Below are 23,394 nucleotides of genomic sequence, written 5' to 3' on the forward strand. Positions count from 1 at the left end.
AAGACTGTCTAGGTCTAGGGTCTAGGGTCTATGATGGTATTTGTCTTTACTATGTACCTTTAATCTTCCGCGGAAACCGGCCTAGCTAGGTACCGTATGAGAAAGAAGAAGGGAAATGACTTGGAAACCTGGAAAACACTATGCTATTTTAACATATTTAACTACACCAAATTTGATGCTAAAACCTACCTAGGTACTCCTAGTCGTTTTATATTATTCTCACTTATGGTAGTACCGAACTATCAAGACACAACTTTAGAGACAAGGTTATTTGATTATGATTAAACTTTGAACTTTCCCAACTCTTTGTTTACAGTGCAAATCAGAGATGCATCTTTGGAAGTCAAATCCTAATTGGTAAAGAGAATGATTTTCAAACGGGCGACAGTTGCATCGTCTACACTATAATTCGGCTCATCCACATTCTCGGAAAAAGGACCAAGCTTAAAAGTCCGCGGATGTTATGCGTGAACTAGGATTCCCTGGTCAAGTCATCTACAAGATCTGGAATCGCAGAGTACGATGGGAGGTGAGATGAGTTCGTATACTCCGAGTACTTCGTTAATGAGTAAACAAAAAGCACAGATTCAATCCTAATTCTATTCTTGAATGGCCCTTAATTTAGGGAATGGCCCCTCCGTGTTGGTTTCAGATCCATCGCGTAGTTCTGAGTTCTCCATCTTGTTTGAGCACGAAGAGACGAGTATCCGTGGGTAATCGAGGTCATCTCACCATCCGTCAAGCAGACTCTACTCCCCCTACTCCCTGTACTCTCTCTACTTTCCATATATTAAGCCGAAAAAGAGCCATACTAAGCGTCGATCAAAGCGAGCTGATGATTTCATCAGTCGGTTTATGCGGTCGGTGATTCGACCCGTGATTCGATCCGTGCTCGGCCACCGAGGACACTAAGGCATATAGCTAGCGGGGAAAATAGCCACGAGCAGCCAATTATGGGGACATATTTAAATAGCGCGTCTGGGGGACGCTGTTTCTCCACGAGGAAGGAGAGGTGCGATGGGAAAAGATCGACCATGGTTGATGAGATACGGAGGAGCGTATAGAGTGGCGGTAAGAGACGAAAAGCGTGGTGATAAAGGAGTAAAGGATATGGGAAAAGGACCAATCTAGGGAAAAATACGGTAATATTACTATGTACCTTTCTATCTCTTTCTATTGACAGTGGTACCTAGGTATGCTTCAACTTGGCATACATATCTGATGGTCTTGGCCAGTTGCGGTGTTTGCCCCCTTGAAGATAAGAGTTGTCAATCTGTGATTGTAAATGTAGATGCAAATGTGATTGTTTAATAGCGTCTCGGGATGATTACAGGCTCCAGACTAGATATCGAAATTGATTCATCGTCGTGTGGTAGAGTAATATTGGATTATCCCGCTGAAAAGAGCATATGCCTGCAAGGGCCATGTTTTGTTTTTCCCTATAATAAACCCCTAAATTCTCCGCGACATTGTTCACATAACAAACACCAAATTAGAACTGTAGAGTTAATTCCTTAGCCTTGGTTTAAAAGGTCTTTTGGGGGCTTCTTGTTTCGGGGAGGAAGAGAGGGAAATTAACAGTAAGTTAGTAGGTAAAATGGAAAATCGCGCATAGTGAGACGTATTAATACACGAGAAATACCATTTTAATACAATATCCATAGGAAATGTGGAGGCTACGGCACTGTTATGCCGGTTGCAATGGTATTGACTTTACACACTACTTTCTACTGTGGCGTGGAAGTTTGGATAGAGTATTGAGTGTGTATCATGTCCGTACGATTGTAACCATGAAAAATACCAATACAACAATCCAATTTCGATATTTCACCCTAGACTTAATCAAGTAACTTACCCCCACGGTCAACCCCAGAGCGTTAGAGGTCGCAGGAGCTCAAGTGGTTCCCGGTAGGGCACAAGGGGGCAAATCCCCCCCAAAAAAAAAAAAAAAAAAAAGGAAAAAAAAAACATGCGGTATCCACATCCTTAGAAGGTACAGTACTCAATAATATCCCCCAGCAACCATAACCAGGTACCAAGTTTACCCTTCATAGAGAACGAACGCGGGTTGATTCTGGTCCCCCAAAATACCTGAAGTCTTTTAATTTCGAAATTCATCATTTTTCCGTTTTCCATTTTTTATTTTATTTTCCATTAATTTTTTCCATCTTTTCTTTTATTTTTTAATTTTTTAATTTATTTTATTTCCCTCACACACACTGGTTCATTATCCACACACCCTTAAAAACCCACTTTTCTGTTCCTCGTCTCTTGTCCCCCCCCCGTATTATAAAGTAGACCTCTCCCTCGTTCAACATTTCCCTTCTTCCCTCCTTCATAGGAACATTCCGTCTCGCGTCAATACTTCCCGCATTGTGTGTTGGTGTTTACCAGTAACTGCTCCAACTTGGGTTACGACAGGCTTAGATAGCCGAATACAACAACAGCAATGGCGTCCAACAACGAGGCGTCTGAGCGGAGGATCTCCTATGCTGTCGACGTTGAGAACGGTGCTCACCGCGATACCCCTGCCGATGGCGGCAACCTCGACGAATACTCTGCTCTGAACCGTTACATCTCGACTGCTCAAAATGGCCGCCGTGGTTCTGCTTCCAGTGCTGGCGGTGCCAGCACCAAGAAGAACAAGAAGCCCTGGTACAAGTTCGGTGGTGCCAAGGACTCCGTTGAGGAGGGCTGGCAATGTCCCGATGAGTGGCTCCAGACTGATCTGCGATCTGGTCTGAGCTCCGGTGACATTGAGCCCCGTCGCAAGAAGTGTGGTTGGAACGAGCTTACAACTGAGAAGACCAACTTCTTCATCACTTTCCTTGGTTATTTCCGTGGTCCTATCCTTTATGGTGAGTTTTGAAAGAAGGGTTCTCCGCTTCAACAATCTTTGATCATGACGCGTCTAACAATTTCCTACAGTTATGGAACTCGCTGTTCTACTCGCTGCTGGTCTGCGTGACTGGATTGATCTGGGTGTCATCTGTGGTATTCTTGCTCTTAACGCTATTGTCGGTTGGTACCAGGAGAAGCAGGCTGCTGACGTTGTCGCTTCCCTCAAGGGTGACATCGCCATGCGTGCCCACGTTATCCGTAATGGTCAAGAGGAGGAGGTCCTTGCCCGTGAACTTGTTGCTGGTGACATTGTTGTCCTCGAGGAGGGTACCGTTGTCCCCGCTGATGTCCGTCTTATTTGCGACTACGACAAGCCCGAGAACTTTGAGCTCTACAAGGAGTTCATCATCAACTCCAACGACGACACTCTCAAGGAGAAGGACGACGAGGATGATGAGGATGCTCACGAGACTCACACCGGTGTCTCTCTGATTGCTTGCGATCAGTCTGCTATCACTGGTGAGTCTCTCGCTGTCGACAAGTACATGGCCGATGTCTGCTACTACACCACTGGTTGCAAGCGTGGCAAGGCCTACGGTATCGTCACTGCCACTGCCCGTCAGTCCTTCGTCGGAAAGACTGCTGCTCTTGTCCAGGGTGCCAACGACACTGGTCACTTCAAGGCTGTTATGGACAACATCGGTACCTCTCTGCTCGTTCTCGTCATGTTCTGGATTCTCGCTGCCTGGATCGGTGGTTTCTACCGTCACTTGAAGATTGCTACCCCCGAGCACTCCGACAATAACTTGCTGCACTACACTCTTATTCTGCTGATCATCGGTGTCCCCGTCGGTCTCCCTGTCGTTACCACCACCACTCTCGCTGTCGGTGCTGCTTACCTTGCTGAGCAGAAGGCTATTGTCCAGAAGCTCACTGCCATCGAGTCCCTCGCTGGTGTCGACATTCTGTGCTCTGACAAGACTGGTACTCTCACTGCTAACCAGCTCTCCATCCGCGAGCCCTATGTCGCTGAGGGTGTTGATGTCAACTGGATGATGGCCGTCGCTGCTATTGCCTCTTCCCACAACATCAAGAACCTCGACCCTATTGACAAGGTCACTGTCCTCACTCTCCGTCGTTACCCCAAGGCTCGTGAGATCCTTTCCCGCAACTGGATCACCGAGAAGTACACTCCCTTCGACCCCGTCTCCAAGCGTATTACCACTGTTTGCACCTGTGATGGTGTCCGTTACACTTGCGCCAAGGGTGCCCCCAAGGCCATCCTCAACCTGTCTGAGTGCTCTGAGGAGGAGGCTAAGATGTACCGTGACAAGGCTGGTGAGTTCGCTCGCCGTGGTTTCCGTTCCCTCGGTGTTGCCGTCCAGAAGGAGGGTGAGCCCTGGCAGTTGCTGGGCATGTACCCCATGTTCGATCCCCCCGTGACGATACCGCCCACACCATCGCTGAGGCCCAGGTCCTCGGTCTGTCCGTCAAGATGCTTACTGGTGACGCCATCGCTATTGCCAAGGAGACTTGCAAGATGCTTGCTCTTGGTACCAAGGTCTACAACTCTGAGCGTCTGATCCACGGTGGTCTTGCTGGTTCCGCCCAGCACGACCTTGTTGAGAAGGCTGACGGTTTCGCTGAAGTCTTCCCCGAGCACAAGTACCAGGTCGTTGAGATGCTCCAGCAGCGCGGTCACTTGACTGCCATGACTGGTGACGGTGTTAACGATGCTCCTTCCCTCAAGAAGGCTGATTGTGGTATTGCTGTTGAGGGTTCCACTGAGGCTGCCCAGGCTGCCGCTGATATTGTCTTCCTTGCCCCCGGTCTCTCCACCATTGTCGATGCCATCAAGCTTGCCCGTCAGATCTTCCAGCGCATGAAGGCTTACATCCAGTACCGTATTGCCCTGTGTCTCCACCTTGAGATCTACCTTGTTACCTCCATGATCATCATTGAGGAGACCATCCGCTCTGACCTCATTGTCTTCATCGCCCTGTTCGCTGATTTGGCTACCATTGCTGTCGCTTACGACAACGCCCACTTCGAGCCCCGCCCCGTCGAGTGGCAGTTGCCCAAGATCTGGGTCATCTCCGTCATCCTTGGTGTTCTCCTCGCTGCCGCTACCTGGATCATCCGTGCCACCCTCTTCCTTTCCGACGGTGGTATCATCCAGAACTTCGGTTCTCCCCAGGAGATCCTCTTCCTCGAGGTTGCCCTTACTGAGAACTGGCTCATCTTTGTCACCCGTGGTGGAAAGACCTGGCCATCGTGGCAGTTGGTTATTGCCATCTTCATCGTCGATGTGCTCTCCACCCTATTCTGTGTCTTCGGTTGGTTGTCCGGCTTCGATGAGACCCACCCCTACGATGCCGCCACCCCCATTTTCTCCAAGAACAACGACGTCGACATTGTCACCGTCGTTGTCATCTGGGGTTACTCCATTGGTGTTACCGTCATCATCGCTGTCGTGTACTACCTCCTCTCCATCATTCCCGCTCTTGACAACCTTGGCCGCAAGACCCGCTCCAAGGCTGACACCAAGATTGAGAACATGATCGCTCACCTTTCCAAGCTCGCCATCGAGTGCGAGAAGGGCCCCGATGGCAACACCCGCTACACCATTGGTGCGCGTGCCGAGGAGGCTGAGGATGACGAGTAAACGGTTAATGAGTTTCACTTATTTTATGAACTCGATACTGGTCCGAGATCAAACTTAATTTTCCTTTTTCCTTTTCATAATCGGCTCTATCCCACCCAAATTTCCCTTTGCTACATACAATCACGCAAACCTGCTCTATTGCTGCCATCTATGTGGACATGCATACCGTGGGATTGAAAAGGCCGTGTTTCTTGTCCTTTTTTCTTCCTTTCTCCCCGTATTATAGACTTTTTGTGTTTGATTTACCCCTTGGTTCTGCTCTTGAGTTGGTGGCCAAGTCTTCTTTACGTGTATGTATGTCTTAATAGTGGGTATTTAGTCAATCAAGGGATTCTAATAAAACCGTCTTTCGTATCAACCTTACCTCTTTGTAATACATTCTTCTGATTTCCATCTTCATTGGCCATCTTAGTAGGTCCAGATCTGTCCGACTTTAGGTGCTTGACCTGCCTTCACCTCACAGGTGGAAGCTCAATTCTCCGTCCCCCAGAATATATGTCCAGTTTCCCCGGTCAGATCTTACTCATGCGGGGGAGAATAACCTTGTTTGCAATATTTTCTGGGGTATGCGGAGATCGTGATGTCTTTAATATGGGTCAATTGAGCCCATCAAGCCTGAAGATCTTCCGACTGTCGTAATGAATAAACATGCTACAGCAAAATGATGGGCAAGAACTTCCACCAGCCGGAGTTATAGCAATCCACAAGACACCGTCCATATCAATGACTACTGCATTCCTTTGAATCTTCACCAAAGTCTCGGACAAGACATCAACAACCTTAGAACGATGCTACTACTCAACCTCCTCATCCTCCTAACACTAGGATGGACACCAACAACCCACTGCGCCGCAATATTAATCCCAAACCTGAGAACCTGCCAAACAACAGGCCACTGTCCACCAGGAACAATCCTAGTCTCAGCAACGAACAGCACTGCCCACTACCAATCAATCCAAGCCGCAATAACCTCCCTCCCACCCGACAACACCAGCCAAACAATCCTCATCCTAGCAGGAACCTACACCGAACAATTAAACGTCACTCGCGCAGGCCCAATAACTCTTCTCGGCCAAACAAATCACACAAAAGACGCAACGCAGAACTTGGTTACAATCACATGGGCAGCAGCAAATCATGACAACACCGGGAGCGCAGTCGATAACGTCTTCTCGAGCGTTCTTGTCGTTGCGCCGACGCTGGATGCTAGTTTGACGGGCTCTGGCACGACCGGATTCGCAGTGCCAGCTGATACGCCGTTTGGAAATACGGATTTCAGGGTTTATAATGTTGATTTTAGGAATACATGGACTGAATATAGCGATGGACCGGCTCATGCGTTGAGTTTTAGTCGCGCGAATGGGGGTTTTTATTATTGTGGTTTCTATTCTTATCAGGATACGGTATGAGCCTGCATTCATCTTTCTCTCTCACACACTCGAAATTGTTAGAAAGGTCATTAACGGACTCCAGGTCTATATCGGCAAACTAGGCAACGCCTACTTCTACAAAAGCATAATAGCCGGTCAAACAGACTTTCTCTACGGCTTCGGCACAGCCTTCATCCAATCCTCAACCCTTCAGCTTCGCGGCTGTGGAGGCGGAATCACAGCGTGGAAGGGCAGCAACACGACTTTTGTCAACAGATACGGCGTCTACATCCTCGACTCGACCGTCACAGCCGCGAACAGCTCGATAGCCACCCAGATCAAGGGTACATGCTCGCTCGGTCGACCGTGGAATGGGCAGCATAGGTCTATCTTTGCGAATAGCTATGAAGACGGAAGTATTAAGGACAGTGGGTATATTGACTGGATTGTTTCGGGGGTGGGGAGGTATAGAGCTGGTGTTACGCTTATGGCTGAGTATAAGAGTTTTGGACCTGGGTTTAATGCTACGGGGCGTGTTGAGGGGGGTGTTGATACTTTGCTTGATGGGGAGACATTTGAGGCGTACAGTTCGCCGGAGAAAGTCTTTCAGGATGAATTGGGGAGGTTTGGGGATGTGGATTGGGTTGATTGGGAAGTTGTTTCTGGCAAGTAGGGTATGTAATTTATGGTAGAGACTGTTTGACTCTTGCTCGTATTAAATCAAGATTTAATGCAGGCCTCATTCTCATTCCCATGTTCATTCCCACTTTGCAACTCTTTCAACTTCCCCAGTCTAGCCAGATGCGCGGCACCAGTATCAGCCCAAACAAGCCACTCACAAATCTTTAACGACTCGCTCTTAGAACAATTACTCCTTTCCCAGGTTCTACCAAGCAGAATCCGATAAACGAACGTCTCATTCCACCTCTGGCCTGTACTATTCCACTTAAATGTGCCCTTCCCGCACAGAAAAATAACTTGATCATCTTCACCATAGGTTCAGGACTTTTCATTGTCGAATCTCATATTAATTATGGATAGGCTCTCGGCCAGGAGAGTAAAGTAACATTTTATTCCTTCTTGCCCTTTGAATGTGCGGCCTAGGAATGGTGCTAGTTCTGCTAGGCCGTGTTCGTGGATTTCAGGCTCGAAGATTAGAACTGAAACTTATAATTATGACGTCAAATTACTATTTTGATATTTACTAGTTATCATAACTCAATCCTTTAACCTCCGGAGATTGGGCTAATAGGGAGTTGGGCGTATAGATTAATTAAATGCCGCTCCGCTGGCCCTCCGGGGGGCCACTACCGTGGAGGCCCACCACTTTATCCTAGATGCTAATGCATACTAATACATGCCAATGGCTGCTAACAATCTATTCTTTCAGTAATCACTCTATCAAATCCTCCATAGCCTCTAGCGTCGCGGTAATACCTCCTATAATATCTGAAACCATGTTCATTACTACTTCAATAGCTTGCTTAAGGATCTATACCTAAGTAAGCCTTTATTTACCCACATAACTTGATGTAATTCTGCCAGTGGCATATAGGCCTATAGTCTTCGTAATGTGCTACAGGGCCCTTTAGGCATATCAGCTCTAACACGCTTATTATATAGTGTGGGTGCTAGAACACTAATACGCTGCACTAAGAATGGCTTGTAGTTATAGGGACGTGGTATTACACTAACATATATGCCGGTAACAGTAGAATTTGCGGCAACGGCGGCAGATGCTATTCGCTAAGTCTATATCAAACCATTTTCCCTAGCAGGAATTGCATATCTCTATCTTACACGCTGCTAGCGCATCACGAAAGGATGTAATTCGAAGCCAATCGACATCAGAGATAGTAGGATCTTCAAGGTTATATCGGCCGAGCGATGGTAAGGGAGTTGGTTGCTGTGTACTGCCGGCAAAGTAGGAGGCGCTCTAGTAGCAGCTTTAGCAGTGGTAAGTCGCTCTCGATAGTCATCGTATGTTTAGAGTACGCAATTGCCCTTCTAGGGGTGCTCCAGCTCCTTCATGTTGTAGTATTGGCGGCATAATTTACTAGTAGGTGCTAGAAAATACGTATCAGGACTGGTAGATGACATTATAGGGTGGGGATGAAGTCTATGAGGCATGGTTATAGGAGCCGAAACTGACATGGTAGGTAATGTTTAACATCATGTGACCTCACTTTTTACCTATGCTAACTAACTTTTAAGAAATATTTTGATAAGTGGTATATGTCATGTGCCTAGGAAGGAATTGTTTATGTTTCGCTTCGCTCAACAATTAGGGGATCCTTTTTTGATGTCTGAATGCACTGCAAAACATAGACTCAACCGACCTAGTCTGATTCCTAGGATTTGCTCATTTGAGATCAACCATAAGATTCCGGAATGAAACTCCCCTCGCGGCCTTGACGGCCTTGCATGCTCATCAAGCAAAAAGATGAAAGATAAAAAAAAATAGAATGGGTAAAAGGCGCAAAATGGAAAGAAAGTTAAAGAGTTAATAATGAACGCCTCGCCCCATTCAAATCATACACATCCTATAACCGATACACGGAAACGGAAAAGTAAATAGAATCACTGGCGCCACGACTTGCCACAGGCCAAGCAAGTGCAGAACAGTGTCATCGGTTCATCAGCACTGCGGGTTTGGGCCTCAGTGTAGGTCACCTTGCGTTGACCACATTTGCCGCACTGCAAACTGGTACTGATACTGCGTTGAGGTTGGGCCACCATGGCCTTATCCATATTCTCCTTTTGAAGCGCGGCGTCCTTTGCCTTTTGCTCATCAGAGCGCAGCTCGTCAGATGTCATAGTCACGAAGCTTTTGGCTGCAAGTTCTCCGCTCAGAACGCGCGTACGCAGGGAGGCATTCGACTTGTTCTTGAGATTTTGGAAGAGACTGCGCAGTTTTGCGCCATATTCCTTGTTCGACTCCGGTCCAAATGCCGTGAATGCTGCAGTTTCCACAGCGCAAGCCTTGATTAAAACGGCCTTGGATGACTCAGTTGATCCAAGACACAGACCATCGTACATCAGTCCCACACAGGCATTGCGCGATTTGCTGTCGGTCTTGTTGACGTCGACACCATCGGCCTTCCACGATCGCTTGTCTGGGGGCACGGACGACTTCGCCTTATCGGAGGAGGGGGTAGCAGCGGTAGGTGTCGATGCACCGGTGCCATTTTGTGTGTGAAGAGGAGATCCGCTGGATCCCCGGCTCGCTGCTGCTTTTGCTTGCTTAATCTTGTTGACTTCAACACGCCACTTAGTAACTGTCGCGCTCGCCATCTGTGCGACTTCCGGGACCTTATGCTGTTTAAACTTGTTCACAACGATGCCGATACGGGTGGATCGCAGAAGCTCCTCCGTTGCCTGAACACCGTCCTTCAATTCCTTGAGTATGCCCACTATCACAGATGCGGGCTCATTCTGGGTTCCGGCCGCTTGCAAGGCCTTTGACTTGGCCGCGATTTCCCTGGCGTCGAGACCCATTTTGGCGGACAGTTCTCGAGTCGAAAATCGCAAGATGGGATGTTCAGGTGTTGTCACAATCTATATAGTAAGCAACTGTTAGATCGGTGCCGGAGTAAAATGCAAAAAAAAATGAAGAAAAATCCGGAACAATAGAAATCGATCAACACAAGATGCGTATCGTCACAGATTTTCAAAAAGACAAGAAAACGGTTCGAGACGGTCTTCCGACAAAATTTTCCTATTGTTCATCTGGGTTATTTGTAGACCGAATCCAGCGCAAATGTGAAACAGCTGCCTTATTCCACTTTGAGAATTATCCTTAATATGAAGGAGGTCGTTTGAATCAGAAAGCATGTGCGCTTCGGTTGCGATTCAGTTTGCGCGAACGTTGAGGGACAGAGCAAGGAGGGGTGAATGAGGCAGCACTTGCCTTTAAAACACAGCTCAGATGAGTTATGTGGGTATATGATAGGTAATGGAGAGGGATGGAAAGATATAAAGAAGCTCGAGTAGGTGACGAAACTGGTGTCGAGTGAAGAGCAGCTTAGATATCGAGAAGTGAGAAGCTCTGAGGTGAGTGCCAAGACTTTGTTGCCCAGGTCGGAAATTTCCCATGCTGCACACCTATAATTTTTTTTTACATTTACATCATTTAATTTACAAATTACTATTCACATATCGAGGCTCCATTAATTAATTCGTCAATCAAGTCTCCTTTATAGCTAAAACACCAAGCTTTGTGCCATGAATATGTAATAGGGATGAAATGAAAAGGGAATTATGTGCATTTATCATCGTTACCGGGGGTATAAATTTTTTTTTTTTTTCGACAAAGAAATGTGGCATCAGATCATAGTCAGGACCTCGTGAGTCAAGTAATTAGACAGCAAGGCATATGCCGAGCCTCCAAAGGTAGGTAATGACTCCAAAAGTCCGTCAAAGGTGTAGAGAGGGGCAGCAAGACTGAAACTAAAGCGACAGTCCAGTCTTGTAGCTCTTCAGATCTATAGGCCGGTTTTGCCCAGCACATCGGCCAGGTCATCAACGTCCTTGTCGGACTTCTGGGCAACGTTCTCCGCTTCGGCAAGGTCGGTATCCTTGAGATCCTTCTCGGCTTTGTGCTCCTCTTCCTCTTCCTCGTCTTCTTCGGACTCATCTTCGTCCTCAGACTCAAGTTCATCAAGTTCATCAACACCCCAAGCATCCTCGGCATCTTCATCGGTGCCGTGCTCTTCCTGGCGAGCCTCCAGGAGCTCACGCAAGGCAACAATGCTGTCGTCTTCGTCGTTGAAGATGTTGCCGTTTAGCTCGACACGACGCAGATTGGGAAGGGAAGTCTTGGCGGCATTGGCGAAGGCCTTGACACCATCAGCCTTAATCTCGTTGAATTGCAGCCGAAGGATCTGCAACTTCTGGTTTTTGTTGGCAGCCAGGGCCTGGGCGACCTTGACACCACCACGAGCAGAAAGTAGACAGTCACCGACACCGAGTTCAATGAGGGAAGTCCAACCCTCCAATACGCTGGCGAGAGCAGTAGATCCCACTACGGTAAAGGTGTTGTCCTGCAGATCCACAACCTCCAGGGAGTGAGCGTGGCGAAGACCGTCCTTGAGCAACTGCGAGATACCCTCCTGTCGTATACCGTTCTGGGTCATCTTAACAGACTTCAGACCAGCAGCGTGCTTCTCGTATGCCCGAGCCCAGGCCTCCATACTGCCATTCTCCAAGCGGTTACGGCCGCAGACGATGCTTTCAAGATAAGCAACTTCCTTGCCTGCTGTGCGGGCCTCCTCCTTGCGCTCGGCAAGCTTGCTCAGAGCATCGGCAATCATAATACCTGCGAAGGGACCGAGGCCGTTGTTGTTCAGAATGAGGTGGCGAAGAGGAGTGTGGAGGGACAAAAATTCCACCAGGGGAGCTTGGGTGTTGAGACCAAAGGCATTGTCGGAGAGGTTTACGGTGTGGACGGTTGGGAGCTCGAGGAGGGCTTTCAGGAGGAAGTCCAGGGCAGGTGGGATCTCGGATAAGAGACGCGAGGTAAAAATATCCGCAAGGTCCGCAACTTCGAGGCTCTTCTGGGTCCGAAGGACGGCGGCTAGACGTTCGGAGGCACCAACACCTAGGGTGTTACCACCGAAGTGGATCTCGGTATAGTCAGTGCTCTCAACTAGAGGCTTGATGTGAGCTTCAATGTCCTCTGCGCTGTCAAGTTTGAGGCTTTTGCCATCAAGCGAGAAGACCTTGGCAGGGGACATGGCGGGGTAGTGGTAGCTTAATGGGAGTAGAGAATTCCGCAATAAAGAAGATTGTAGATCAAGAAGAGATCAGAAAATAGAGGGAAGCCAGGCGATCACGACGGTACCAGACTCGAGAATTGAAATAGTCAGGGGGAATAGGGAGGGGACGAAGTCTAAAATGCGATTGTTTTCATGGAAATTTTGGGCGGCTTACTTAATGTGGCCTAGACCCATAAAATAGTATACGGACAAACATAACAAACATGACAAAGATATTTTATCACTTAAAGAGGCCGCGTCGTGGCCGGCCTAGTGCCAATAGCTCACGCGACCAGTACATTGAATACCTTCCACGTTTCATTTGCCGATTCACAGCACGCGAGAGGCTTGGTCTTAGTCATTTTTCTGTTCTTTCTCTTCAATATTTTGAGACTGCTTTAGAAGAAGCTATCCTAAGACTCTCCAGCCGCCATATCCCTCAAAACTCGACCGTGGATACGCCAAGCATGCTCTCTTGCTAAGACATCAAAGAGTTTTTCGACCTCAAGTTCACAGATAGAGTTACTAGTCTCTTGTTTCTCTTGTTGACGAGGTGGATCCAGATTCTACAAATCCAAGGCCAACCTGACCTTATGAAAGCTTCAGAAGTGACTGAGTATGAGTTTCATTTTGAGAGTGGCATGCGGTGATGCATTTTATCCGGTTTCACTCGCCAATGGCCCGGCCAATCTCGGAACTAGACAACCTAATCAACGAAGAAAGGCCACAGCTGATTCCGTCAGGATATCGTACTGACTACTTAGAAAGATTCTTCTTAAGATCCTTCAAATGAGAAGCTAGACCGACGAGGAACATTGCCGGAACGTGGGGGATCGGATTCTGCGGGGTATGAGGGTTAGGTCCGGAGACACGTGTGACACTCGCCGTGCAGAAGGCTTATGTGCAAAGTCCGGGACACTCTGGAGCCATTTTTCGATATCTGGTTATCATGTTTCTCTAAATTAACGGTTTCAGCAAATATATGCAATTTGTGAAAGTGCTCACTACAAGTCAATCAAGTTAACCAAGAGAGACACCTCTTCTGGTTTCATGCAGACGGGGAGAATGTGATCAGTCCGGACTGACTGATTAGACCGGAAGTTTGTGGTTGCATCGCATCTTAAAATCCTTCACTAGCCTAGACCGAAGGCTTTCTCCATTGGGACCGTCCCGCTGCTTGTTGAGATCAACTTTGTCTTATATTTCACGCTCTTAGGTGTCGGGAGCCAGTGGAATTTTCATGACATGGGCATTTCCGTCTGATGAAGGTAAGGCAACAAGAGTTTTTAGCCCAAAGAGGTACGAGACCGACAATGCTATGGAGCGATGTGAAGAGTAGATGGAGGTAGGAGAGAAGAAGCAGATTCTGCGGGGATCCTACTTATGTAGTAGCATCTAGGTGGTTACTTGGAGAACAGACCTTGTGATCTTGGGTAAAGTGAGAATCAGAATGTGAGTGATAGTGAAAGTTAAATAAAATTTAAGTGATATAATCAAGTGAATAGTGAGAATGATGAGAGCGGGTAGCCTTCGCTTTATCTTCAGATATCTCTTCTCCACAGACAGCCAACAAGGGCTGAGCAGTAGTGAAAAGAAGACTTAAAGTGATCTTTTTTTTCATCAAAAATTCCCCGACCGTCCGTAAAGACAGCCGGAAGCAGTCAAGTTGATAGTTTTCAACCAGCAAAAACACAATCTCGGATTACTCGTCACTGATATGCGTAAAACCCTTGCACTAGGATGAAGAAGAAAAGAAGAAAGACATGGAAAGTCGGCGGGAAGGAAAGGGTTATATACGGGGTTGGGCGGGCGGTGAGGCATCATGCAAGGGCAATTATTACGTAGTCAGTGTGCCTGAGGCCTGAAATCATGCCTAAGGCTTCCAGTAATTAATAATGCTGGTAATCTCACGCCATCCTACGAAGGACGATTTCGCCATTTCCACTCTGTCCAGAACATCTACAGCCGTTATTTGCTATACTTCTTAATCTCTGATTACCTATACCAGCTTATCTCCTCTCAAAATGTCGTGGTTCTTCGGTTCCTCCAAGGGTATGTCATAATGCGTCCGGACTACCTCCGCAGGTCAGCCTATTCAACGGATCAATGCGCAATGCCCTCAATCTCAGCCATAGGCCTGATATTGAACTATCGCTAATTTTGCTCTCTATAGATAATAGCACACCTGCCCCAGTACCGGCCCCGGCACCGCCCGCCCAATCCGACAAGCCCAAGGTATGCTTATCGCTCACCTCGTGCGGATTCATAAACTGACCCTTGCCGCATCATATGATAGCCTTGCTGTGTCTGCAAGGATGAGAAGACCCTCCGTGATGACTGCATGCTATTCTCCAAGTCCGATGATCCTACCAAGGAGTGCAAGTCGACAATTGAGCAGTACAAGGCCTGTATGGCTACCTATGGGTTCAAGGTCTAAGGATTGACCTTCCAAGGCTATCTTGTACTACTATATACCATACCAATACTGTAACATATCATTTGGCGGAGTCAGTTTTCTTATGTGAATACCACTAGCATCCGGATCTTGAAGCAGTTTTCAGCATATAATATCATCTTCAACAAAGCTGTTAGTTTGTGGAGATGAAAATTTGAGAATAACGTAGATTCAAAAGAAATTCTAGTAACACAGGTTTTTCCCTCTCTTCCGAGACTCATATGAAATGGGGTATCAATTATGAAAAAAACCACGACTATCCATCAATGCATCACTGCTGCTTTCTCCGAATTTCTTCGTGGTCGATTTCACGGGACAATGTGATTAGCTTCCACAAGCACCAAAGGTAGGTAATTCCAAATCCACCAGCCCCTATAAGTGCATTCAAAACGATCCAAAGATCAGGCTTACCAGCAGGTGGAACCACATATGCCTCCAAAACATGCCAGGCAATCATGCCGGCATAAAATGAGAAATGTATGAGTTTAGATAGCAGATGGGGCTCGAATTTAAATGAGGGAAATTCTAGAGACGTGCGACTCCGGTATGTCTCGATAGCAGTGGGAGGAAGACCGAGGAGATAGGCCCAAAGAAGAGTTATGACAAAATAGGGTACACGAAGCTCTTCGCGCTTCAGTAGTGGAAACATAGTCCATGAGCCAAGCAAGTTCGCGAAGCCAACCCATGCGCGGTTCTGTTTGCTGAGCCCGCCGTCCGCAGCAAGTGAGAGAGTCATTGGTAGAAGGGGGAGGAGCACACTCTTCTCGTGAACTTGGAAAGAGAACAGGAAAAATCCCCAAGACGCACAGGATAGGGCGGAAAGGAGAAGTGAGGCTCGAGGGTGACGGAAGATAACCGCGCAGGGGGTGACAATTGATAACAATGTGGCAGCGAGCGATGCACGCTGAAGCACCGACGTATCAAAGCCGTTGAGTTTGTAAAAAGTGTGGATCGCGCACCAAGCGTTAGCAACTTTATCCTCGAAGAGGCCGCGCGCAAATGGGAATATGCGATGAACGGTTTGCGCCAATTGGAAGAGTACTGCATAAAGTATAGAGTTTTTGTCAATAGAAACTGGAAGCGATTGCAACAGAGGGGGCTTCGGCGACGATGCGAATACATCTCGAGCCTCGGAGGACATCGCACCAACTATGAGCGGAGCAAAAAGCAGAGCAAATGCGGCGATCGTGATGAGTGAAATATTGACGAGCCTGATTATATGAATTCGGGGGAAAATGCAGACACCTAGGAGATAGGCGAACATGACCGGGGCATAATAGAGCGCCATCTGCTTGAACCCTAACGCGCCAACAAAAAAGATGCAAGCCCAGAGCATGCGCCCTGCTAAGATGGCATCTAGGCTAGCGACAAACAGTCCAAGCATAACAGTATTGTACTGGAAGTGACCGTGGTCAATGAGGATAGTGGCTGGTTGGAGGAGAATGGCCAACAGGGCGATTGAAGCGGACCACGCATGCACACCATGCATCCTAGTATAGCGACGCAGGAAGTTGACGACCGCAGGGACGTAAATGAGGTATTCGGAGACGATGACGGTTGCCCTCATGTAAACCTTCAGATCAGGATGCTCAAAGCCGCGCGATTGGTCCAATGCGAACCATTCCGGGTTAAAAACCGAGCCGCTTCGTGGCATTAGTACCATAATCATCTACAAACAATTGGATAGTCAGAACATACATCTTGCCTAGCAGCCAACTATGGTATGCGGTCAATGGAGGATAGTCGAGACCCCAGTACTGCAAATCGTAGAGATACCACTTTGAGATGGGGAGATGGGTGGTGAGTTCCATCCAATGCCGTTGCGCTTCAAAATCGCCATGCATTGGGGGAACTTGAAAGCCTAGATGGTATTAGAACTATGCCAAAAAGGTTCAATGGACATGAAAGTCTACCAGAGTAGCCCCATAGACTGACGGCCCATCTGAAGAGGCCGACTGCCATGAGTGTGAGAGGAAGTATCAGCCATTGCGAGACACCTGCGCGCGCAGCCCAAAGAAAAGAGACCAGAGGAAAGGCCGGCGATTGAATGCCATCATTCAGCTCCAAAATCAACCCATTGTTGGAACCAGGTGCTGTCGGGGTGTTTCTCTTCTTGCGCGGGCGATGTGAGGCAGTTGGAGGGGCCATCTCGATAAAGGCCAGATAGCAATTTAATAACAGCCCATTGACTGAAAAGACTACTGAGTGAGATTGGTTTGGGCAAGAGTTGGAAGTTTAGCGTAGATAAAGTATCATGGATATAGTGTATTCGACTACACAGTAGTGAAGATCAATGGCTTAGACAGGTATGGAGTACCAAGTGACATGAGACGGAGAACGGACGTTAAGTCGTTCCTGAGGTATCTAGGACCCACTTTTAGATGGGGCGACCTGTCAAACGCTAAACTATATGTCGTAGGCGGTGGAATTTCTGCCATTGAATTTTGCATGCAAACAGGGCAAACAGCTGATTTTTTCAGGAAAAAAAAAAGCAGATAAGCAAATTTTTTCTCAGTTTCTTTTTCTTCTTCCCCCATCCTCTCCAACCTTTTTTTTTTCACCCTTTCATCTACTATCATCCTCACCTGATAGTATCTATCTTGAACTATATTCAAGATCATTCATAAGTATTTATCCCCCTTCCCCCCCAAACAACTGACACAACTGCGTGGGCTGTACTTTCCAAGTACTTCAACAGACTTTTCAGTGGGCTTTTTCACATCGAGGGCTGTGGGCTGCAAATATATCTCGTGGGCTCTGTGGGACTTTTCCTCGTGGGTTGCATTTGAAAAAATTGCGTTTACCGGTCGGACTCTGTGGGCTTGAACTTTGGTCGTTGGGTTACTTAGTGGGCATCTACCAGCTGTGACCAGAGCACTCCTGGAAGCTTTATCTCCTTGAGGGTTATTTTATCACATCCACCACACGGGGTGCATTTTTGAGGGCTGTTGGCTGTTGGCTTCGCCGCACATATCCAATCTTTGACTTATCTGCACCACTGTTTGTGGGATGTGAGCTTGATTACAAGGCCTTACGAAGTGCTAACATTACTCTCTCTAGTCAAAATGTCTAAGACTAAGGTTTCCTCCAAGGCTGACAAGCCCAGCAAGGTCAACAAGGTCAAGGAGGCCGCTGTCGCCAAGACTGAGAAGAAGGCTGCCAAGGTCTCTACCAAGGAGTCTAAGAACAAGAAGAAGGCTCCTACCCCCTCTTCCTCATCTGAGTCTGAGTCTGAGAGTGAGGAGTCTTCCTCTTCCTCCAGCGAGAGCGAGGAGGAGAAGCCTGTGAAGAAGGTTGCTAAGAAGGAGGTTGCCAAGAAGGTTGCCAAGAAGGCTGAGTCTTCTTCCGAGTCCTCATCCGAGGATGAGGAGATGAAGGATGCCAGCTCTAGCTCCAGTGAGAGTGAGGATGAGAAGCCTGCTCCCAAGAAGGCCGTTGCCAAGAAGGTTGCTGAGAAGGAGGAGTCTTCCTCTGAGTCTTCTTCCGACTCCGAGTCTGAGGATGAGAAGTCCGCCAAGAAGGAAGTTGCCAAGGAAGAGTCCTCTGACTCCAGCGACAGTGAGTCCGAGTCTGAGGACGAGGCTCCCAAGGCCAAGAAGGTATGTTATGGAATCTGTCACGTTGTTTCCAAAAGATAAGTCACTAATCTATCACTTTCAGGAGTCTTCCGATTCCGACAGCTCCGACAGCTCCGACTCTGAGTCCGACTCCGAGGCCAGCGAGGAGACCCCCAAGGACTCCAAGAAGCGCAAGGCCGATGATGAGCCTGCCGCCTCTGCCAAGAAGTCTAAGACTGACGACCTCCCCGAGGGTGCCTCCGCCAACCTTTTCGTCGGTAACCTGTCATGGAACGTCGATGAGGAGTGGCTGCAGCGTGAGTTCGAAGAGTTCGGTGAACTCTCTGGTTGCCGTATTGTGACTGACCGTGAATCCGGCCGCTCTCGCGGGTAAGTTCCCCCTTCTACCTGAAATCAATGCTATTTGCAGCTTGCTGATCATGTTCTTTCTAGATTCGGTTACGTCGAGTTCACCAACGTTGCTGATGCTGCTAAGGCCTTCGAGGCCAAGAAGGGTACCGAGCTTGACAACCGCCCCATTAACATTGACTACGCCGCTGCCCGCCAGAACAACGCCGGTGGTGACCGCACCCAGGCTCGTGCTAAGACCTACGGTGACCAGACCAGCCCCGAGAGCGATACCCTGTTTGTTGGAAATCTTCCCTTCGGTGCTACCGAGGACGCTATGCACGAGGTCTTCGGTGAGCAAGGTACCGTCCTTGGTATCCGTCTCCCCACCAACCCCGACGATGGTCGTCTCAAGGGTTTCGGCTATGTTCAGTTCTCTTCCGTTGAAGAGGCCAAGGCTGCCCACGGTCAGCTCCAAGGCTTCGATTTCGATGGTCGCCCTCTGCGCCTGGACTTCAGCACTCCCCGCCCTCCCCGTGAGAACGGTGGTGGTTTCGGCGGTGGCCGCGGTGGCGGTGGTCGTGGTCGTGGTGGCTTCGGTCGCGGCGGTGGTGACCGTGGTGGTCGTGGCCGTGGTGGTTTCGGTGGTCGTGGAGGCCGTGGTGGCTTCGGTGACCGCGGTGGCCGTGGTGGTTACAACAAGGCCTCCGGTGGTATCCCTGAGTTCAAGGGAACCAAGGTTACCTTCTAAGCTGGGTAATGATTTCGCTTTGCATTCTACGGTTCACAGGTGTAAATGGGCATGAGAAGCCCCGGTATTTCTCAAAAGTTATTTGTTTTCATTAGTTCAGCCATAGGATTTGATGATTAATTTTAGATTCATTTACTTATCAAGACGCTCCATACGTTGTCGTAGGTATTTTTCAACCATACTGCCTCCTTGTTAGACCGTCTTTTCCCCCGCATCCTTTGTCAGCCTTGGAATGTCCTTTAGATTGATTTTAAATTGTCAGATTCAGCGGTGGCCTTCAGTCCAAATTTCAAGTCTTTGACTATTAACTACTACTATTAAGTATTATTAACTATTTGTTATTTAATGGCTTCAGAGTATTTAAAGACGTGTTGCCTACTCGGATAAGTAACTTCCGTCATCGGGCAAGCGAATCACCTGCATTGTAGTAGGTCTGATGACCACTATTCAACCTCTCCCTTTCTTCTCTTGATTTCCTACCCGTTTCACCACGTTCCCTTGGTCTACTCTGTTGCAAGATCTTTATCAACTTTGCGCAAAGAACCCTTCGAGACAGTACCAACTATAGCCAAGAGTTTCTGACAGTGGGATCATCTAGAATCTCCACCTTTGATAAGATCTTCACCGCTCCCTGATCCTTTAGATATCAGCCATCAGCCATCACAGCCCATCCTCCCTTTGTTCAATCTCTTACTGATTCCTACTATCCTGACTCCTCTGATCCCTTTTATCCTTCCCGAGTCTATTCTATCTATTTTTGGCGACATGCAACCAAATCATTGCGACCTGCTCAGTCAGGTGCGCGAATCCAGAGCCGCAAGTCAAGTGATACAGGATGGCCAAGTTCACGGTCAGGCCCAACCATCCGGTGCAGTACCCATGAGATCAGAAGGTATGCATTGTGTGAATCCCTCTTAATACTTGGACTTGGAATTTCCCCCTGCTGGCCGTCAAGACCCAAACTATATTTTCTCCGTCATGTACTCACTGCGATATTATATAGACTCGTGGATCGAAGTATCATCTCAACCCTCAACTTCATCACTGTCCTCGACTGCTACAAATGACGATATTATCACCACGGGCTTACAAGTGGACAATCACGAAGCAGGCATGTATCGGCGCCGCCGTCGTCGACGAATACAGGAACTGGCAGCTATCACCACTGCCCAAGTACATTACTCGTCCCAAGAAGGAAGTGTGGCCAGCAGCAGCCAAGACGAATATGAAGAAAGTGAAAGCGAATCAGACCAGCCTATGAGCAGCTCAAATGAGGACATCGATGGCCCAACTATACCTGGATTTCAACCTTCATCTCATGTCGACGATGATTCTAGTGAAGATGAAGACGACTCTTCTACTGCACTCGGAATGGGTATCAGTCCATCTCCCTTCGTACCTCAACCAAACATCTTCAGCCACCCTCCAGTAACTAGTGATCCATCATGGACTCGGTCACACCGCTCTCAGCCCAGCGAGATATCGAACTGCAGTCGCCGTACAGCTATTCGCAGAGATTCTCACACAGCTGTACGATCGTCCCGCCGATCCCCTTACCCAACTCAGCACAGTCCATATAATATGATTTCGCCTTCTTTTCATGCAGATCATGATGCCGCCCTGAGAGCAAGTCTCTCCACTCTTCTATCTTGTGCAGCTGCTGCACGTGGACTTCCCAAGCCAGAAAATCACCAGCCCTTGTCATCAAGCCCTCCGGGTAATACCCAACCATCTTCTTTCCGACTTGTCGGAGAATCAATAGCCATGGGCGAGGAAACTGGCGAGGCTCCGTCTTCGCCTCAATATCCAGATACCAGTCCTTCAATAGCCCCATCCAATCGGAGACACCCTCATGTCACAACATCGCCATCTATCCCCACGAAAGCCAAGCGCCGATCAAGTTCTCCCAAAGATCGTAATGCTTCGACTAAGAAGAGTCGCCGCACTAGTATATCGGAATCAACGGCACAGATTAGTCCAACTGTTATGACTTGGGTCATCAGTGCTGGAGTGGTGGTTCTTTTCTCTGCTATCAGCTTTTCAGCGGGCTATATGCTTGGACGTGAAGTGGCTCGAGCGGAGATGGGCTACATGGGTGATGGCAGTGTTCCAGGGGCACGGTCTTCAGCTGCGTGTGGCCAGGAGGCAGTCCGAGGCGGGCTCAAGCGATTCCGCTGGGGAACAGCTGCCGCCGGGTCTGCAAGCCTAGCCTGATGACTAAAATGGCATGCTCTGAAATGATATGAGATGACCGGGAAGCATAATGACTTTGATGGATGTCATTTCGCAAGTTGGTCTTTCCAAGGAGGATTTCTTCCATTTTCGCCAGATACCATTTTGATTTCTTCCCTGTTTTCGTGCGTTAAGTTTTTTTGTTTCCCAATTAATGATTTACCAAAGGAAATGCTCTATTTTGTCCGCAAAATTTGGACATTTGATTTGCATTTGGAGGCTTGTTCCGCAACGGATTTAGGAAAGCGATTTGATTTCTAATACTCAGTACTACACTACGAAACTCTTTCAAATTCTCATAAAGCCCCCGTAAATCAGTAAAGATCAGGATTCCATACTACCATTGAGCTTCGATACATTCGCAGCTCCAATCTGATCCACCCATTTATCCTTCCGGTGGACATAAATCTCCAAAGCCAACTTCGAACATCTCTCTCTATCCTCATCATCAAGCGTACCCGATTTAACAGCGATATCAACAGGGTAATCACTCGACAACGAGGTAAACGGCGTACCACAATCAGGGCAAAACTCGCGCCGCACCTCTCCGCCCTTATCACTTCGATCCAGGTATAGTTTCGGCGAGCCCCTTGTATATTCGAAGGCAGAATGTGGCACGACAATATTCGCCGAAAAGCTGGAGCCAGTATATCGCTTGCAGCTATTGCAGTGGCAGAGTATGATCTGTTGAGCGAGTTAGAAGGTAGAACTTGCATTAGGGGACTCGTGTGATTGTATTTGCGGGGCTATGCACCTCGGGGTTTTTGGAGGCGGTATCGATGCGGTAAACTATCTTCTTGCACAGACAGGCGCCTGTGAGATATTGAGCCATTGTGTGAAGTTGAATTATATGATTTGACTAGGTGAGGGGAGTTGTTTGGTTCTTGACTGGAGTTGTCGTGTGACAAGCCCTAACTAACTAAGCGTCTGTTACTGTTATCGGTATCGTTATCTGAATCGTTGTCATTATGTATGATTGTACTCCGTACAACGTAGATAAACGATTATCAGTACCTTTCGCGACACTATATGGCTCATGGTAAAACAAATACCCTGTCTGTACAGGTTGTTGGTTTGATACTTACCAAATACCGACGTCATTCAGAAAACAAACAAAAAGTCTCGAATAAACTCTTGCGCTTCTATTTCTAGGCTTGAGTATAAAAAGCAGCTACCACCAGGTCTCTGAAGGATCTGAGAAGGTAGTGGACTGGATATTGAGTCCCTTGCAATCGGCCTCTTTTGCATAGGGTCGCGTCTGTGATGTTATCACCGTAGTTCACAGTTTCAGAACACGACGTTCGATCTGGGTTGCTGATCATTTTATTGGGGTCGATGGCTCCACTAAGCTAGGAATGGTAACGGATTGACGGATTGACGGATTGACGTATTTTACGTAATCCAAAATTGTTGATGATA

General features: G+C 47.9%; 10 protein-coding genes across 10 annotated transcripts; 5 read left to right on the forward strand and 5 right to left on the reverse strand.

Moving 5' to 3' along the window:
• Positions 1–853: 853 nt before the first annotated feature.
• Positions 854–1,036, reverse strand: N7495_009635 (uncharacterized protein; the record flags this gene model as incomplete). Its single annotated transcript, XM_057212286.1, has 1 exon — positions 854–1,036. The coding sequence occupies one exon, from the start codon at positions 1,034–1,036 to the stop codon at positions 854–856; it is 183 nt and encodes a 60-aa protein (XP_057059149.1).
• A 1,413-nt stretch (positions 1,037–2,449) lies between these two features.
• On the forward strand, positions 2,450–5,506 carry N7495_009636 (ATPase P-type K/Mg/Cd/Cu/Zn/Na/Ca/Na/H-transporter; the record flags this gene model as incomplete). Its single annotated transcript, XM_057212287.1, has 3 exons — positions 2,450–2,858; positions 2,929–4,203; positions 4,248–5,506. The coding sequence occupies 3 exons, from the start codon at positions 2,450–2,452 to the stop codon at positions 5,504–5,506; spliced, it is 2,943 nt and encodes a 980-aa protein (XP_057059150.1).
• Positions 5,507–6,294: 788 nt separating this feature from the next.
• On the forward strand, positions 6,295–7,549 carry N7495_009637 (putative pectin methylesterase; the record flags this gene model as incomplete). The annotated part of the gene is made up of 2 exons (XM_057212288.1): positions 6,295–6,909; positions 6,980–7,549. The coding sequence occupies 2 exons, from the start codon at positions 6,295–6,297 to the stop codon at positions 7,547–7,549; spliced, it is 1,185 nt and encodes a 394-aa protein (XP_057059151.1).
• A 1,907-nt stretch (positions 7,550–9,456) lies between these two features.
• N7495_009638 (transcription elongation factor DST1) lies at positions 9,457–10,374 on the reverse strand (the record flags this gene model as incomplete). Its single annotated transcript, XM_057212289.1, has 1 exon — positions 9,457–10,374. The coding sequence occupies one exon, from the start codon at positions 10,372–10,374 to the stop codon at positions 9,457–9,459; it is 918 nt and encodes a 305-aa protein (XP_057059152.1).
• Positions 10,375–11,360: 986 nt separating this feature from the next.
• N7495_009639 (GTPase-activating protein RNA1) lies at positions 11,361–12,611 on the reverse strand (the record flags this gene model as incomplete). Its single annotated transcript, XM_057212290.1, has 1 exon — positions 11,361–12,611. The coding sequence occupies one exon, from the start codon at positions 12,609–12,611 to the stop codon at positions 11,361–11,363; it is 1,251 nt and encodes a 416-aa protein (XP_057059153.1).
• A 2,045-nt stretch (positions 12,612–14,656) lies between these two features.
• On the forward strand, positions 14,657–15,069 carry N7495_009640 (copper metallochaperone COX17; the record flags this gene model as incomplete). The annotated part of the gene is made up of 3 exons (XM_057212291.1): positions 14,657–14,684; positions 14,806–14,867; positions 14,929–15,069. 3 exons carry the CDS (start codon positions 14,657–14,659, stop codon positions 15,067–15,069), a joined length of 231 nt encoding a protein of 76 aa, XP_057059154.1.
• A 289-nt stretch (positions 15,070–15,358) lies between these two features.
• Positions 15,359–17,235, reverse strand: N7495_009641 (dolichyl-P-Glc:Man(9)GlcNAc(2)-PP-dolichol alpha-1,3-glucosyltransferase ALG6; the record flags this gene model as incomplete). The annotated part of the gene is made up of 3 exons (XM_057212292.1): positions 15,359–16,730; positions 16,786–16,948; positions 17,001–17,235. 3 exons carry the CDS (start codon positions 17,233–17,235, stop codon positions 15,359–15,361), a joined length of 1,770 nt encoding a protein of 589 aa, XP_057059155.1.
• Positions 17,236–18,152: 917 nt separating this feature from the next.
• On the forward strand, positions 18,153–19,743 carry N7495_009642 (putative nucleolin protein Nsr1; the record flags this gene model as incomplete). Its single annotated transcript, XM_057212293.1, has 3 exons — positions 18,153–18,686; positions 18,748–19,034; positions 19,098–19,743. The coding sequence occupies 3 exons, from the start codon at positions 18,153–18,155 to the stop codon at positions 19,741–19,743; spliced, it is 1,467 nt and encodes a 488-aa protein (XP_057059156.1).
• A 765-nt stretch (positions 19,744–20,508) lies between these two features.
• Positions 20,509–21,957, forward strand: N7495_009643 (uncharacterized protein; the record flags this gene model as incomplete). Its single annotated transcript, XM_057212294.1, has 2 exons — positions 20,509–20,635; positions 20,747–21,957. The coding sequence occupies 2 exons, from the start codon at positions 20,509–20,511 to the stop codon at positions 21,955–21,957; spliced, it is 1,338 nt and encodes a 445-aa protein (XP_057059157.1).
• Positions 21,958–22,299: 342 nt separating this feature from the next.
• Positions 22,300–22,807, reverse strand: N7495_009644 (GFA family protein; the record flags this gene model as incomplete). The annotated part of the gene is made up of 2 exons (XM_057212295.1): positions 22,300–22,659; positions 22,730–22,807. 2 exons carry the CDS (start codon positions 22,805–22,807, stop codon positions 22,300–22,302), a joined length of 438 nt encoding a protein of 145 aa, XP_057059158.1.
• Positions 22,808–23,394: the final 587 nt, after the last annotated feature.

This window comes from Penicillium taxi, assembly GCF_028828555.1.
Source record: "Penicillium taxi strain IBT 34144 chromosome Unknown utg000006l_segment0_segment0, whole genome shotgun sequence".
Classification (NCBI taxonomy): Eukaryota; Fungi; Ascomycota; class Eurotiomycetes; order Eurotiales; family Aspergillaceae; genus Penicillium; species Penicillium taxi.